Raw genomic sequence first — 15,894 nt, forward strand, 5'->3', positions numbered from 1 at the left:
TCCTGCGGGGACGGCACTTTCCGAGACGGGTGTCCTGTCCGGCAGGCCCCCAGGCAGCAGCCGCCCGGGGCCAGCTGCACCTGTGCGCCTCCGCTGGCTCTCCCGGGACCAGCCATTGGGGGGGTGTTTGAAGCTCGTTGTCCCAGACTGGCTCCCGGCGTCTGTTCTGATGCGGTCTGCTGCCTGTTCCACCTTCCCGCGTGCTGGGTTCTTGAGGGACTAGGCTGTGGGGTTTGCAAGCCACAGGCGCTGCCTTTGGGTGCTGCTCTGTCTGGCGCTGTGCCGTGGGCCTCTGCGTGTGGCTCGTGGCCCCCCGCCACGCCCCGGTCCCCCCGCAGTCAAGGTCAGCGGCCGTCACAGCGTCCTGCCCTGTGTGCTGGGGGTCCTGCGGGACAAAGTCCAGCCGCTTCCCGGGTCGGAGGAGCTGCTCTCTGGCATAGTTTTTTCAGCACTGAACTCAGATGTGAATTTTGTTTATGTCGTCCGTTTTGCTTTCCCCAGAGCTAGTCCGGGGAGGAAACAGCCCCAGGAGACAGAAGGCTGCGCAGGACGACGGACCGCGGGGGGTCGGGCCGGGGGAGCCGCGCCCTCCTCTGCTCCCCGCCCTGCCGCGCCCCCCCAGCGCCGCCCCGGTGTCAGCCTCAGCCCTCGCAGCCAGCGGGCGCCGTGGACGACCGGGGACCAGTGTCTGCGGGGGTCTCCTGTGTGGCTGACGGTCGGTCGGGATCGCGGGAACTGGAACTGGAGCTGGCGGGGGCTTTCCCAGGCCCTGGGACTGTCTCAGGGCAAGCCCTCCAAACTGGGGGTCCCCGCGGGGTCGGAGGTGCTTGTGGGCACTCGAGAGCAGCTGAACTCAGGTACACGTTGGGAGAGGAACTCCTCGTAGTGTTGAGGTTTGGAGCTGGGTCCAGTTTACAGAGTTTTCATGTTGCCTTTTAAACTAATTTTTGTTGTTGGTGGTGAATGTATTGTACATAGTGGGGGGTGGGATCTGAAGCAGTGGGCATCCTGACTCGGGGCACCAGTCCTGGAGGGTCTTACCTGTTTACAATCACGTCACACGGAAGCCGGGGAGCTGGACAAGTGGGCAGAGGGCTCCTTGGCCGTGTCGCTGTTTTCCCCGGCGGCCAGCCGCCGTGGGCAGGTGGGGGCCTTCTCTCCGACCCGCCCAGGACGGGGGTCCCACACTCCCGGCCGCCCCGTCTCGGCTGAGAGGCAGTGCGCCCTCACGGCCCCTGGGTGGAGGTGTGCGCCCGGGAGACAGGCAGTGCCCGCCGCCGTGCGGGGAGCCGGGCGCCGGGTCTGGACGCGGGTGGGGGCGTTTCCTCGCCAGGGGAGCAGTCTCCCCGCAGACCCAGCCCCGAGGGGCTGGTCGGGGGCGGCACGGGGCTTCCAGCACGAATCACGTCTGTGGGGCGACTACTCAGGTCTGTACATGTTAGAATCCGTGAGGAAATTGCACAGTTCTGACTAGGAAAAGTGTGGTCTGTAGGTTTACAATTTGAGTTTAGGAGTATTTCGTTGTATTTAGCCTTTATTCATTTTGAGTGAGTCGTCGTGGAACCAGTCGCGGCGGTTGAAGTCGCTGCCGGAGCACAGCCCCGGGAGCCCGTGGGTGTGCGTGGCAGCTGACACCTCAACAGTATTACGTCACTGCATCCCAGTTTCAGAGGCAGGTCACCCCGCGCGCTGCCCGTTTAGCTCCTGGGTCTGGTTCCAGCTGAGGTGCCACCAGCGCTGGGGCTGCGGCGACTGTCCCACGGAGGAAGGGGAGTGCCCCGAAGGCAGGTGTCCAGGGGGGAAGAGCGGGCGCGTGGCTAAGCCGCCTCTGGGAAGGCGGTCCAGGGGCCCGGTCCCCTCCGAGCTCCTCTGTGTTGGGGCGGGGACCTTTCATCCGCGGCCAGGTGGGGACACGCTTGCTGAACATACGCTCACTGTCCCTCGGGAAGGAGACCAGCGGCCAACGTTCAGGGTACACAGGTGGCCCAGAGACCCCGCCGCGGCATCAGGGACGTGCGTGCGTGCGTGGGGGTCCTGCTGTCGGCCTGCAGGTGGTTGTGGCCCCGGCTGCTGGGATGGGAGCAGGCGCGCAGGGGCAGGGCCCCGTCCGCCCAGCCTGGCCGTAGGGAGGGAGGGGTCAGCGTTCTCAGTGTGGGGAGGGGGCGGTGGGCGGGCGTCTGGCCAGCCCTCAGGCTGGGTGCTGTGGCCAGGGTGGCCCCCTGCTGCTGCTGCTGCTGCTGCTGCTGCTGTGTGCACAGAGACCGTGGGCAGTGGAGACCAGCCGGTCGCTGTAGCGCGCTCCGCCCCAGCCGGGCTGGGGACAGCCTGTGCTTTCTCGCGTCGGAGCTGGTGTGACGGAGGCTCCTGCTCCCCCAAACCAGCAGCACCCTGACCGGAGCAGGACCTCTTCCCCTGGGTGGACGCACTGGGTCCCCTGGGGTGGACCCTGGGGTGGGGCAGCTGCGGACACACACACTACTGGGGGCGACGTTTGTCCCCGCTCCCCCAGCCCCTGACCCTGTCCCCTGTTAGAAGCTGTGAACTATACGGGAAAAACCAGTGATTTCTTTAGTCCTAATCTCCCTCCCCGGTGGGCGGAGAGGTGGGGCGCAGCCGAGGAGGGAACCAGGAGACTGAACTACTGTATTATACTCTCACACTGTGAACGGGCGGGGGGGCGGGTCCCGCAGGCACGCCGTCAGCCCCGCTGCACCTGTGGGGGCGCCCGGTCCTGTGTTACGGGCACAGGGCTCCGTCTCCGCCGGGCGCATCCAGGCCTCTCGCCACCTGGGTCGGCAGGCCCGCCAGACGCCACGGGGGCCGCAGGGCGGCAGGCGCTCCTGGCTGACCGTCCTCGGGCCCTCGCCCTGAGCAGGGCTCTTCAGCAGGCCGTGGGTCTCTTCTCCTCTGGGGTGGCTGCGCGACGGGCGTCGCTGGGTGGGAGGACACCCCGGAAGGGCTGTGCTCGGGCCGGGAGGACGGACCCAGGCCCCTGTGGCCCCTAGAGGGACCGAGGGGCTCTGATAAAAGGAGGACCTTGTGTAAGGCTTGCTGGATCCCTCTTTGTCCCCCGGAGTCTGCCCGTGGGAAAAGGGAGCTGCTGCCTGAAGGTAGTTCACCGTGGTCGGCGCCCCGGGGCGTGAGGACGGGCGGAACGTGCAGGATCTCGGTCGTGCGGCTCGCCCGTCCCGCTTCCGGGAGACAGAGCGGGGAGCCCCTCCCCCTCCCCGGTCCGGGCGGGCTGGTCGGACGGTGCGCGTGAGCGGGTGGCTGAGCCCCACTCCGACCGCCTCGGGCTGCGGGGGCTGCGGCCCCGACCCACCGACCGGCTGACCGCGTGGGGTGTGCGGCCAGCCTGCCGTGCCGTGCGCGGGAGGCCCGGGGGCTGAGGCCGGCGTTCCGTCCACACCGCCCGGGTGAACTGTTTTCCTGCTCTGTCCTTCATGGGCGTTCAGGTCTACAAATACGGTTCTGCTCCTGAGGTCTGGCCTGGACGTCCCCAGCAAGTCCTCTCCGCAGCCCCAGGGCGGGCCAGCCACTCGGCGCGGAGGCCTGCCCCGTGCTCGGAGGGACCCTGGTGGGGGGGCGGCTCCGGGTTCCCAGCACAGTCGCCCCGCCCCCTCGTCTCCATCCGTCCGTCCGCCCGCCCACCGGGCCCCGCGTGGGTGCCGTGTGGGGTGGGGGAAGGACCTGGGGACGCAGGGTCGCCCTCCAGGGCTCCGCACTGTGCAGGGGCCAGGGGCCCAGGCCCTCTTCTTCCTGGGGCTGGACTCGCCGTGCAGCCCTAGGACGTGCAGCCCCGTCCTGCTGCCCTTGCGGTGGGGCAGGACCTGGGCGGCCACCCCTGCCCCCGGCTGCCCGAGGGGGCTGGTGTGAGCGTGGTCTCCAGGCGGGTGTCAGGCCTTGGCCTCTCGTGGCCTTCGCTGGACAGACCTTCGGGGAAGCTGCCTCCTGGCCAGTCTCCCCCACCCACCCCAGGGGACCCCGCGACCTTCCTGTGGAAATGCCTGGTGCAGCTGGCTGTCCTGTGGGGTGGGGTCCGGACCGGGGGTGTAGATGTTGAGCCACTGAGAGGCTGAGCCCCCATCAGTCAGTCTGTGGGACCCCTCTCTCCCCAGCCTGGCTCAGCCCTCGCCCACCCGCCTTGCACACGGGCTCAGGGACACCCCCACGCCTGCCGCGGAGGCTGCGGGCGCCGCCCCGGCCGGCCCTGGGCAGGGGGCGCTATTTATTTCCGTGTTGTGTGTGTGTTGTCGTGGTCTGCTGACTGACGCCCTGCCTCACCGGGAGCGACTTACCTCAACGGCTAGCTCAGTGTCGTGTGCTGGATGACTTTCTGGAAGAACTTTTTAAAAAGCTTTTTGATCCTTGGAGGTCTGTAGATTTATTTCCATATGAACTGGTTATTTTGTATAAATTACATTCTTAAAATAGCACGTCTCAGATGTGTGTGAGTTGTGTGTCTGTGTCATTTTTCTCATCGGGATGAACTCCCACTGACACCAGTCCCCAGTGCTGTCACCCGGAAAGTGCGCCTGGTCCCAGCACCACTCAGTCCGGGCCCGGTGTCCTGGGCGGTGGGGGCAGGGGCCTGCGCAGGGTGCCCAGGCCCCAGAGAACGTGACAGCAGAAATAAAACTGACCGGGCAGTCTGCGCGGCGTCCGGAGTGGAGTGCTCTCCCTCCGTGCCCACGCGCGCCCAGCCCTTGGGTGCCGTCTGGGGTGCCCCCGTGATACTCCAACTGTGACTTTCCAAACCCTAGGGTGGTGGGCCTGGTAGGGGAACCACACAGCTGCTGACAGCCGGGGCAGGGGCACATGCAGCCTTCGCTGTCCAAAGCGCGTCCCAGCTGTGAACACACGTGACATTGCTGACCTCGAGGTTCCCTGCGGAAACCCCTCCTGTGACATGAATTCCTTACTAGAGCCAGACTCTGCCCGTCCAGCTAACGGTCGGTCAGGTCTGACTGTGTTTCCTGGGACTCAGCCCTGAGCCGGGCGCCTGCAGGCCTCGAGGGGGGTGTCTGTCTGCCCGCCCGGGACCAGAACAGAGCGCCTCCCGAGGGTCAGCACCGTCTCACAGCTCGGTGCCGGGCCGCCGGGAAGCCGACCTTCGCCCTGCAGCCCTGCTGCGGAGGCGGCTGGCCTGTCCTCGCGCTGTTGGGCAAGAGGCACTTTGGCCTTTCGGCCCGGAGTCCAGCCCCGCAGTTGCTCCCCGGCCGGGTCTGTGCACGTGGTGGGCAGACCCGTTCTCCGGCGGCATCGGCTTTTTCTTTTCTTTTTTTTTTTTTTAAGGACTCCTGTGCGTATCTTGTCCCCTGTCCAACTAAGGATCAGTCCACTTGTAGCAAAAACTTAAACTGCAAAATGGGCTGAAATACAAGCCAGGAAAGTGGCTGGAAACCCCCAGCTCTGGCTCTTGTACCGAAGGCCCCCAGCCTCCACCACCTTCCAGCACCCACGTTGTACAGAGATGAGCCAGCGCCCCCTAGAGGTGTGCGCCCTGGGAAAGGCCGCCTGCAGCCACTGCTCTCCCGGATGGGACAGGCTTTGAGCCGACGGTGGCCTTCGCATGGCCCTAGCCTCAAGGTCACGAGCAGCCTTGTCCCAGAGCGCGATGGCTGCCCAGCTCTCCTGCCCCCCTCCCAGCAGACCCGAAGCGTGTCCCTCTGTCCCATGTGGGCCCCTTGGTCCCCTGTGGGTGCAGACAGGTGCTAGTCAAGCAGCTTGCCTCAAGTGAGGTCGCTGTTAACTTGGGAGCTGGGGTTTGAACCTGGGGCTCCTGAGACCAAGGTCTCTCTCCCAAACCCTTGGCCAGGCGACAGGTTCCTGTTCTCCGCAGACCCCATGCGGCTCGCCGGTCTTCTCATCTCCCCCGCACGGACTTAGTGCTTGCCCCAAATTAGACAGTTTGCCCCTAAGAAGCGGCTGGATCACAGCTCAGACGGGACGCCCTGTGGGCAGCCCTCCGCAGGTGCACGCATCCCCAAAGAGGGGACGCCTGGACACCACAGGAGACGCAGAGCCGGCCGCCTGCAGCTGGAAAGGTGCCCGCATCTGAGGAGCAGAGGGCAGCTCCTGGCACCAGACGTCTGGCTGAGTGTGTGTGCTCCATCGATTTCTTGTTGTTTGTTCTCCCTGACCTCCAGATCTGTGTCCCATGACCCCCCCCCCAGGGTTTTCAGCAAACCCCAGCCTCGGTTTTTGTCCCCATCACACCAGCCACGAGTCACAGCCACCTGGGGCCAGAGGGCTGGGCTGAACCTCTTGGGGGTTTCCGGGGGCTTGAAGGGGGGACTGCAGACGACAGGAGGATTGCAGCCAGCCCCCAGCGCAGCTCAGCAGCGACCTGCCCTCTGCCTCGGCACCCAGAGGAGTCGAAGGTTTTCCTGAGAGCAGGTGAGTGTTGTCTGGACCATAAGCTCAGAGTGAGAGGAAAAGACCCCCTTCTAGCAAAGAAGGCGGAGGGGGCAGCTTCCTACCTGGGCGCCTCGGGCCCCGTCGGGTCAGGAGGCAGCTGGTCAGAGGAGGGGACAGCAGGGGGCCTGGCTGTGGCGCAGCCCCTGCACCAAGGAGCACGGACGGTCACAGGGCGACCCCGGACGGGCCGGGCCGCAAGGAGCCGCCCTCCTGGGCCCCGAGGCACAGGTGTGCGCCGGAGGGCCCCGCGTGGGGCCCCGGGAGGCAGCGCCGAGGCCCCGCTCAGGTGCCCAACCCCTTCGACTGGCGCTCAGACCGCGCACAAACGGTCGTGGCGCAACTCGGTAGTTTCGGGGACTGGGTGTTAGCTGGTCCCAGGAGGGCTCCTGGGCAACTCCGGGGAGCGTGGGGGGACTCGTGGGAGGGAGGTGGAGCCGCTGATGAGTCGCCGGGGAGATGGGGAGTGTGGGCGAGGCTCCGGGGCCAGAGACCCCGTGGCCCGGAGGTGCTGCCCGTGGGGGTGAGGGGCCGGGCCTGCATGCACAGTGGGGAGGCGGTCCAGTGTTGGGGGGGCTGGTCCGGGGCCCACGCGAGCGCTTCAGTGCCCTTGGCCTTGCTGACAGCAGAGCTGAGGAAGCTGGGGGCAGTGGGGGCACCCCGTGGCCCCACTGAGGCCAGTGGCTGGGAGACCCCGGACGGCGACTTTCTCCCAGCCGGCTCTGGGCCGTGCTCTCGTGAACCGGCTGCTGCTGTGGTGGCTCGGCCGTCCGTGCGCGGCTCCCTGCTCCCCAGACGCATCGAGGCCCGCCCGCCTGCCCGCTGGCCTCCGCAGCCCAGCCTTCCCGCAGGGCTGCCAGGAGCTTGGGGGACGCCTGCAGACCCAGAGCGCAACCTCAGGACTCGGGCGTTTCGTTGTCGCTCCTGGACACTAGGGGGGCTTCCAAGCTGCCCTGGGAGCCCCTCCTCCAGACCCGCCAGCGCCCCCCGTGGCCCGGGCTGCTCTCCCTAAAGCCCAGGATCCCTCTCCTGAGCCGGCCGGGGCCCGTGCTTCCCTCCCTCTCTGTCCTGGTCCCGCCCCCAGAGTCCCCCAGGTAGTGGGGGGAGGGCACAGAAGATGTGGGCAGCGTGAGTGGGCTCGTGACGCTCCGTCCCATCGCAGGTGTGGGTCCCACGGCAGGAGGTCGGTGCTGGTCTGGTCGCTTCCCAGAGGAGGCGCCGGCTGCAGCCCCAGGGGTTGCGACCTGTTGGGAGGTGGCCCCAGCCTCTGGCCGCCGACGCCCGCTCTCCGCACCCTGCCTTGGTGGGCCGGAGTCGAGGGCGCGGACTCCGCCGCTCCGCCTCGGCTGACGTCTGCCCTGAGGAGCGGCACAACAGCCTCGCACCCCGGGAGCCCCCGAGTCCTCTGCCCCCAACCCACAGGATGTCCAAGCAGGATTTGAGGTAAGCTGGGGCCGAGACAGCCCCGTCCCCGGGCGGGGTTTGGGGCGGAGCTGCTGTGGTAGCGACATCACTCAGCTGCCCTCCAGTCCCTGAAGTGCGAACTGGGGGCCCGGGAGCGGCGAGAGAGACCCCTTTCCTGTGGGCGGGAAGGTGTCCGACCGGCGTGGCCCCGCTGGTGGCAGCGGCATCCCAGGACCAGAGGGCCTGTGTGGGAGGCAACCAATCGGTATTTCTGTCGTCCTATCTCACTTCGCAAAAGGAGGGAAAAAAGGCAAGTCCTGGCTGGCGAGGCTCAGTGGATTGCGCACTGGCCTGTGCACCGACGGGCCGGCGGTTCAGTTCCCAGTCAGGGCCCAGGCCCGGGTTTGGGGCCAGGTCCCCCCAGGTCGAGGGTGTTCAGGAGGCAGCCAGACCGTGTTTCTCTCCCTCTCCCCCTCCCTTCCGCTCTCTGAAAGTGAGTAACTTTTTTTTTTTTTTTAAAGACAATGCAAAAAATGGCCTCAGGTGAGGGTTTGTAAAAATAATCACACGTTCACACATGTGATTAAGTATAATTTGTACGTGTCTGGGCTGCGTCTCTCAGACGCACTGGGCGGCTCGCGGCGGGGAGCCCGGGTCAGAGAGGAGACGGCCGGCCTGCTCTCCTCGGTGCCGCCGGGACCGGGGTCACTTCCGCTGACCTTGGCTCTAGACGGAACCCCGCGTGCTGGAAGCCGTGTCCTCCCGTGGCCCTGGACGGGGACGGCTCGGAAGGGGTGCTCTGCCGCCCAGCGACCCCTGGGGCGTCCTTCCCAGAAGCCCTTGCGGCGTCTCAGCTGCATGCGCCCCCGCCCTCTCACCCCGAACCCCTCCCTCTCTCACCCTGCGCCCCTCCTCCCACGACCCAGCGTCACAGCAAAACTCATCAACGGAGGCGTGGCGGGGCTCGTGGGGGTGACCTGTGTGTTCCCCATCGACTTGGCCAAGACGCGGCTTCAGAACCAGCACGGGACGGACACGTACAGAGGGATGTAGGTGCCGGGGCCGGGGGGCGAGGAGAGGGGCCCCGGGCCGTCTCTGCGGGGGGTGAGCACCCCGGGGGAGGGGGGAGGGGGGTTGTGCGGGGGAGTCCAGCAGGACGGGGCTCCGAGCGGGGGCGGGGGCGGGGGCGGCCCCCCACGTGCGCTGACGTCCTCTCGGCCCGGCCTCCAGGACGGACTGCCTGGTGAAGACAGCGAGGGCCGAGGGCTTCCTGGGCATGTACCGAGGTGGGCTCCCGGGCCCTGGGCGTGGCTGGAGGGGGTGGCACAGCCGGGGGTCCCCCCTCATGGCGGGGTCACAGACGGGGGGGGGGGTGGTATCTCTGCCCGGGGAACTCCTGGGACAGCCTGGCTGCCCAGTGACTCCAGACTGGTCGCTCTGGTCCTCCGGTGACACGGGCAGCCGTGGGGAGGTTGGGGGCGCCCTGGGCCCCATCCCAGCACGACCCTGCGTCGCAGCGCCCCCAGCTCCCCTCGCTGCTGCTGAGGCAGAACCGACAGGCCGGGCGTTCCTGCGGGGAGCGGGCGCAAGGCCGGGGCGCAGAGCCAGGCGGGAGGAGGGGGCGGCGCGGCCGGAACACTGTTCATCCCAGTGAAACGAGGGACGAGCCTCCTCGGCCCGCCCTGTCCAGGTGCCGCCGTGAATCTCGCGCTGGTCACCCCGGAGAAGGCCATCAAGCTGGCGGCCAACGACTTCCTGCGGCAGCTGCTCCTGGGAGACGGGTACGGCCGGGCCGCGGCCCCCCCCCCCCATCTGTGTGTGGGCGGAGGCGGCTCGCGCGGGGCCCCTCGGGGTGGGGTGGGGGGCAGACAGGGTGGGAGGGCGAGGGGCTGCTGGGCTCTGGGAGTTCTGCACCGACGGGCGGCGGACGGAGGTGCAGGTGGGTGGGTGGGGGGGTAGGTGGGTGGGCGGGGCTGCGCAGGACACGTGCCCGTCCAGTAGCTGATGAACGTTCTTCCGGTTTCTTCTCACTTTCAATCCTCACCGGAGGATGTGTCATCGTTGGTTTGAGACAGAGACGGAGGCGCATCGATGGGTTGCTGCGTGCAGGCCCCCTGACCCCGGGGGGCTGAACCCCCGGCCCTTGGGTGTGCGGGACGGCGCCCCTGGCAGCCGAGCCCCCTGGCCAGGGCCGCCTTCTCCGGCCAGCGTTCAGGTCTCGCCGGGACACGGCACTGTGCACACTGACGACACACAGCGTCATGCCTAGACACACGTGTTAGGAGGCCCTGGCCGGAACGCTGAGGGTCCAGCCTTCGCCGCGCTCAGAGCCGCCAGCGCCCCACAGTGTCAGCTCGAGTCCTGGGCTGCACGTCAGGTCCTTGGCTGGCGTCGCCCGGAACTGGACGCCTGGCCCTTCGGACCCCCTGCCCCTGGCCCCCCCGCCCCACAACCACACGTCTGACCTCTTTTCTGTGGGTTTGCTCCCACGTCTCGGCTGCTGCGAACGCAGTGACCTCGCTTCCTTTGGGTTCACACCCAGAAGTGGAACTGCTGGATCACATGGTAGATATTTTTTAATTTTTCGAGGCAACCCCACACCGCTCCCCACAGCGGCTGCCCCGGCCGCGTTCCCACCGGCAGTGCGCGAGGGTCCGCGTCCTTGCCGGCCCTGGCTGTGTGGGGGTTCCTTGCGGACGGCCGTGCGGCCGGGAGTGCACTGGTGTCTCCGTGTGGTTTCAGTTTTCGTTTCCCTGCTGACCAGTGGGTGACGGTGAGCTTCTTTTCACGCGCCTGCCGGACACTTGAATGTCTTCTTTGGAGAAAGGTCTATTCAGGTCCTTGACCCCTTACAATGTGCTGGGTCAGCCGACCTTTCCCGCCCCCCAGGGGCCGGCTGCCGGCTCTGCGGGCACTCCCTTGGCCGTGCAGCTCCGCCGTCCGAGGTCCTGTGGGTCCGTCTTTGCTTCTGTCGCTCTTGCTGCAGGCGGCCGACGCCGGGAGCTCTGTCCCCGTCTCCCCCTCCTCTTGTGGTTCCGGGTCTTACATCCAAGTCTGCGTCCGTTGGAACCGGTTCCTGAGCATTTTCTAAGGCGGGTCTCGCGTTCCCTCTCCCGTGTGCAGTCCAGCCTCCTCCGCACCAGCCACCGAGGGGGCCCTGCCCCCGCCGGGGCCGGTTGGGCGTGCGCGCTGGGGTCTGTTTCTGGGCTCTTGATTCCGCTGCATGGATCACGGGTCTGTCTTTATGCTGATGTTTTTAAAAGTAGCCCCCAGTCCTTTTCTCTTCTTGTGGTGCCTCCTGTTGCCTTGGTGACGACCACTCAAGGGGTTGGGGGCATCCCTGCGGTGGGGAGTTCCACCGTGCAGACTGGATTCAGCTCCCGCGGGGGCGCTGCCTTCTGCAGCCTGCTCCAGACTCGGCCTCCTGTCTTCGGGGAGCCCGGGGCTGAGCAGGGTGGGTGGGTGGCGGCTGCCGGGGACAGGACGAGGACCCTGCGGCTGGACGGGGCGGGGGGCTGCCTGGGACTGACGGGCACTGACCCCCGGCCCACAGGACGCAGCGGAACCTGAGGATGGAGATGCTGGCGGGCTGCGGCGCGGGCATGTGCCAGGTGGTGGTCACCTGCCCCATGGAAATGCTGAAGATCCAGCTGCAGGACGCCGGGCGCCTGGGTGAGGCCGCTGCCCGCTCCCCACGGCCGCGCTCGTGGCCTGTCTGCGCGACCCAGCTCACGCTCTCGGTCAGCAGGCACCTGCACGTCAGGGCTCCTGGTCCGGGTTCCACCCAGTCCAGCTCCAAAACCCAGAGCAGGAGCGAGAGTCCCGGTGCGGGAGGGGCAGAGGCCCCACCCCCTGACTCCAGACCCTACCCACGGCCTCGAACGTGAGCCTCGGTCTCCTGAGGCCCTGCAGGACCGATGGGGCTCGCTCTCCGCACGCAGCCCATGGAGGCCTCGTGACGATGTATTACGTCACGCCGTAGCAGCAGCCGGGCTGGAGTGGGGCAGCACAGGAGGGGAGAGGAGGACCACTGCTGTTCTTCTGGTTTCCTCTGAAAGAGAGGTTGGCCCTTTGCCGAATCCCGTCCCTCTGAAAAGGAGAGGGTAAAGTGGCGTGGCACCACGGCGTCTGCTGAGAGCAAAGGCTGACCGTCGGGGCGGGTGGGTGCAGGCTGAGGGCTGCTCCGGGCTAAGCCAGGGTCAGAGTTCAATGAGCCAGCGTGCCCCATGCCAAGCAGAGCGCCCGGTGAGGACCCGCACAGCTGGGGGGGCCCTCCCCACCCCCCACGGTCCCGTGCGTGTGCGGCGTGTGCCCCGGGCGGAGCGGGTAGAACTGCCGGAGGGACTCTGGTCTGGCGCTGGCACGCCGTCACCTGATTTGCTCAGCTGAGGGGGGAGCCCTGCACTTCTTAGCTGGGGTGGGGAGTCGTCGTGTCCCTAAAACACTTTAAAAGGAGAGAGAGACAGGCTGTGGCTGAGGGGTGCCGCGTGGGGGCGCGAGAGAGCTGCTCCCACACTGAGGATCCGGAGGGTCTCCACGCCCGGTTTCCGGGCGGTGAGCCCTGTGCTTGTGACTGGGACTCGCGGCCCCTGAAATGCTGGCACTGGACCCGTGGGCTCAGGAAAGAAAATAATTCCACCCTGCATTCGATGTTTAGCTCATCTTACTATTTTTTTAATAATTTCTTTTAGATTTTATTTACTTTTAGAGAGGGGGAAGGGAGGAAGAGAGGGAGAGGAACATCACTGTGTGATTGCCTCTCGAGCGCCCCCTACTGGCAACCTGGCCCGCAGCCCAGGCCTGTGTCCTGACTGGGAATCAAACTGGTGACCCTTTGGTTCCCAGCCCGGCACTCAGCGCACTCAGCCACAGCAGCCAGGGCTGACTTACCGTAGTGTGAACTCTGAATTACTCTGCTGAAAGGGGTTGACCTCTCAAGAGTCAAACTCTTACAAAGGGGCACAGGGACTAGAGGACACGCTCCCCTAGCCTCAGTGTGCTACCCGGAGGAGGTGTTGCTGCAGTTTGAAGAGCTGGGGGTTTTTTTTTAAAGATTTTATTTATTTATTTTTAGAGAGGGGAGGGAGGGAGACAGACAGACAGACAGACAGACATCAATGTGCAGTTGCTGGGGGTCATGGCCTGCAACCCAGGCATGTGCCCTGGCTGGGAATCGAACCTGCGACACTTTGGTTCGCAGCCTGCGCTCAATCCACTGAGCTACGCCAGTCAGGGCAAGAGCTGGTTTTTAAACAAGGAATTGGCTGCTTCACACCCGAGGCAGCAGACACATGGGGTTCTCCCGCCCCAAAGAGCCAACGGGAAGACACAGTGCCGACAGGTTCAGAGCCTGTGAGGAGTGGGAGGCAGCGGCGTCAGGGTGAGCGTGCTGCCGGCCAGAGCCGCCCACGGGGGGAGCTGGGCAGGCCTCGTGTGGATACTGCAGGGCCACAGAGGTGTCCTTGGAGCCGGCCCGGTGTCATCGGGGAGCAGGACCGTCCCCAGACTCCAGGCAGGGCGGCCACCCTGTCTGTCCGAGTCGTCCCAGACGCAGGCAGCAGGAGCCCCTCCTGTGCGTGTGGGGCCTGGGTGGTGACGGGAGGCCTGTCCCTTCTCCCTTCCAGCCTCCGGCCCTCAGGGCCCAGACTCGGCGCCTTCCTCCCCGCCGTCCGCTCAGAAGCGCCCGTCCGCCACCCTCATTGCCCGGGAGCTGCTTCGCACCCAAGGCCTGGCTGGGCTCTACAAGGGCCTGGGGGCCACTCTCCTCAGGTGAGGCTTCCCGTGCAGACGTGGGACACGGAAGGGCCCTGGGGGTGGCGGCGGCGGCCCCGACCTGCCCGCCCGCGCTCCTCCTGGAGCCCTCAGAGCCTCTCGCTGCTTCGGACTCCGTCCAGACTGGGGCAGGGCCGCACGGAGCGGGCCGCCGGAAGGGGGCTCCTAGGCCCCGTGTCCAGTGACCAGGCGCACAGGGCGACTGGGTGATCGGGGCCCGCGGGCAGCTAGCATGTCCTGTGCACAACGGACTGTGTGGGTCACCCCCAAGGCAGTGAGAGGCTGCTCCCCCTCGTTTTACTTTGCTCCTCAGCCCGCCTCCTCCCAGTTGCTCAGACATACCCCAGGCCAGGGGTCTTCTGTTCCCTGGGCAGCACCACCTGCCTGCCGTCCCGTCCCCAGCCTCTGAGTCTGCGTCAGGGTCCTCATCAGAAGCGGCAGGTGCTGTGACGGCAGAGGAGTGGGCTGGGCTGGGAGTGCCCTCTCGTGCCATCACCCACATCGTCCCTGGGTGCCAGGGTAGGAGCACAGAACCATGGGCTCGTCCCTGGCCGTGGGCCGCCCGTGGCCTCAGGGAGCAGCCCCGAGTGGCCTGTGGCTCAGGCCGCCTCCTCCTCCTCCTCCCTGTAGGGACATCCCGTTCTCCGTCATCTACTTCCCTCTGTTTGCCAACCTGAACAACCTCGGGGTCAGCGAGCCGGTGGGGAAGGCCTCCTTTGCCCACTCCTTCGTGTCAGGCTGCGTGGCCGGTTCCGTGGCTGCTGTCGCTGTGACCCCCCTGGACGGTGAGTGCGTCGGGGCCAGAAGGGCTGCAGGGTCGATGCGCCTCGCCAGTCAGGCACCTGCGCGGTCATTCACAGGATAAACCGCAGTTCTGCACTCCCAGGGCAGCGCCGGGGCACCTCCCACCTAAAACCCTCGGGTCACAGCCCGTGACCACAGTCAGGTCTGCCCCAGAGCGTGGGCCTTGGGCGTCAGCCCCACGTGCGCGGCCGTGAAAGGAGGCCTGGCCACTCCGTGTGGGGAGGAGGACTCCGGAGCGAGATGTTCCCCACTCACTGTAACTTTCGCTCTAGTTTTGAAAACACGAATCCAGACCCTCAAGAAAGGCCTGGGGGAGGACAGCTACAGCGGCATCGGAGACTGTGCCAGGTGAGAGCCCGCCCCCGCGAGGCCGCGAGGCGTCGCCGCGCCCAGGCCCGCACCGTCGGACGCGGTTCCTTTCCCTCCCCCGAACCCCAAGCGGGACGCACGGGGGCTTTCCTCCTCCGTGTCCCCCGCACTCCCCAGCCGCTCCTGCACGAACCGCACATGCGTCCCGGCACACGCATCCCGGCAGGCGCGGCTCCCACGCCCCTTGCTTGAGGACAGACGCACAGACGCCGGAGCAGAGGTGCCCCCCCCGCACCCCGTGGCAGGCCTCAGCCGGCCCTCCCTCCCGCAGGAAACTCTGGGCGCAGGAGGGGCCGTCCGCCTTCCTGAAGGGCGCGGGCTGCCGGGCGCTGGTCATCGCCCCCCTCTTCGGCATCGCCCAGGGCGTCTACTTCGTCGGCATCGGCGAGCGGCTCCTCGGGTGCTTCGCGTAGACTCGCATGCAGCGCCGTCCCGTCCGGCCGGCTCCCGGCGCTGGTTGGAGCAGCCGGGAGCGGGCGGCTCCGCAGGCTGTGCGCCGAGTCCGTGCTGCGGCGCCCCCTCGGCCACGGGCGCACTGGCCACCCCCTCCCGCAGGAACTGCACCTGCTCGGCCGTGTTGGTCACGGGACCCCACAGACAGGACGTAGAGGCAGGGTCTGCCCACGCCGTGCGTCCCTGTTCTGCACACGAGCCCCACGTGTCTGTGACTGCGTCAGCGGGAGTGCACACTTTTGCTGGCCTGAATGGAGTGGCGAGGGCCGAGTCCAGGCCCTCGTTCCCGGAGGAAGCAGAAGCAGGTCAAGGGCCTGTGCTAGTCCCGAGTCGGCCCCCGGAGTGGGACCAGGCGAGCCCGTCCGCTCGTGGGGCTGCAGCTGAGCAGCAGGGCTGGCATCCGGCCCCTTGGGGACCCAGGGGCCCTGCTTGAGTCGGGGGGCGCATTGGGAGCAGCCTGGTCTGCAGCTGACAGTCGGGGTCCCCTACCGGTGTGTCCAGCTGAACACCCAAGGGCCCGGAAGCGAGAGGAAGTGGTGTGTGGGCCCCTTCCCCATGAACCCTGCAGACTCGCGTCTCTCCTGATTCTGCCAGCGCCTGCAGGACCATCTCCTCAATAAAGACGTCGGCCCGCAGAGGGCAGGTCTTGTCTCGGACCGTCCGTCTGTGTGTGGT

General features: G+C 66.9%; 2 protein-coding genes across 3 annotated transcripts in view; both read left to right on the forward strand.

Moving 5' to 3' along the window:
• The window catches only part of LOC123818782 (cat eye syndrome critical region protein 2), an 84,649-nt gene extending 80,216 nt beyond the window's left edge, over nt 1-4,433 (forward strand). For both annotated transcript variants that reach the window (XM_045839042.1, XM_045839043.1), the window contains exon 18: nt 502-4,433. In XM_045839042.1, coding sequence (XP_045694998.1) covers nt 502-507 — 6 coding nt within the window. In that variant the 3' untranslated portion in view covers nt 508-4,433. The remainder of the gene's footprint in view (nt 1-501) is intronic.
• Nucleotides 4,434-6,206: 1,773 nt separating this feature from the next.
• On the forward strand, nt 6,207-15,875 carry SLC25A18 (solute carrier family 25 member 18). The gene is made up of 10 exons (XM_045839023.1): nt 6,207-6,399; nt 7,580-7,860; nt 8,748-8,870; nt 9,052-9,107; nt 9,512-9,602; nt 11,375-11,493; nt 13,446-13,590; nt 14,224-14,378; nt 14,670-14,745; nt 15,038-15,875. Exons 2-10 carry the CDS (start codon nt 7,841-7,843, stop codon nt 15,177-15,179), a joined length of 927 nt encoding a protein of 308 aa, XP_045694979.1. The 5' UTR covers nt 6,207-6,399; nt 7,580-7,840; the 3' UTR covers nt 15,180-15,875.
• The last annotated feature ends 19 nt before the right edge of the window (nt 15,876-15,894 follow it).

Source organism: Phyllostomus hastatus, unplaced genomic scaffold, assembly GCF_019186645.2.
Source record: "Phyllostomus hastatus isolate PE091 unplaced genomic scaffold, TTU_PhHast_1.1 phas_contig_29, whole genome shotgun sequence".
In the NCBI taxonomy this organism is placed as follows: Eukaryota; Metazoa; Chordata; class Mammalia; order Chiroptera; family Phyllostomidae; genus Phyllostomus; species Phyllostomus hastatus.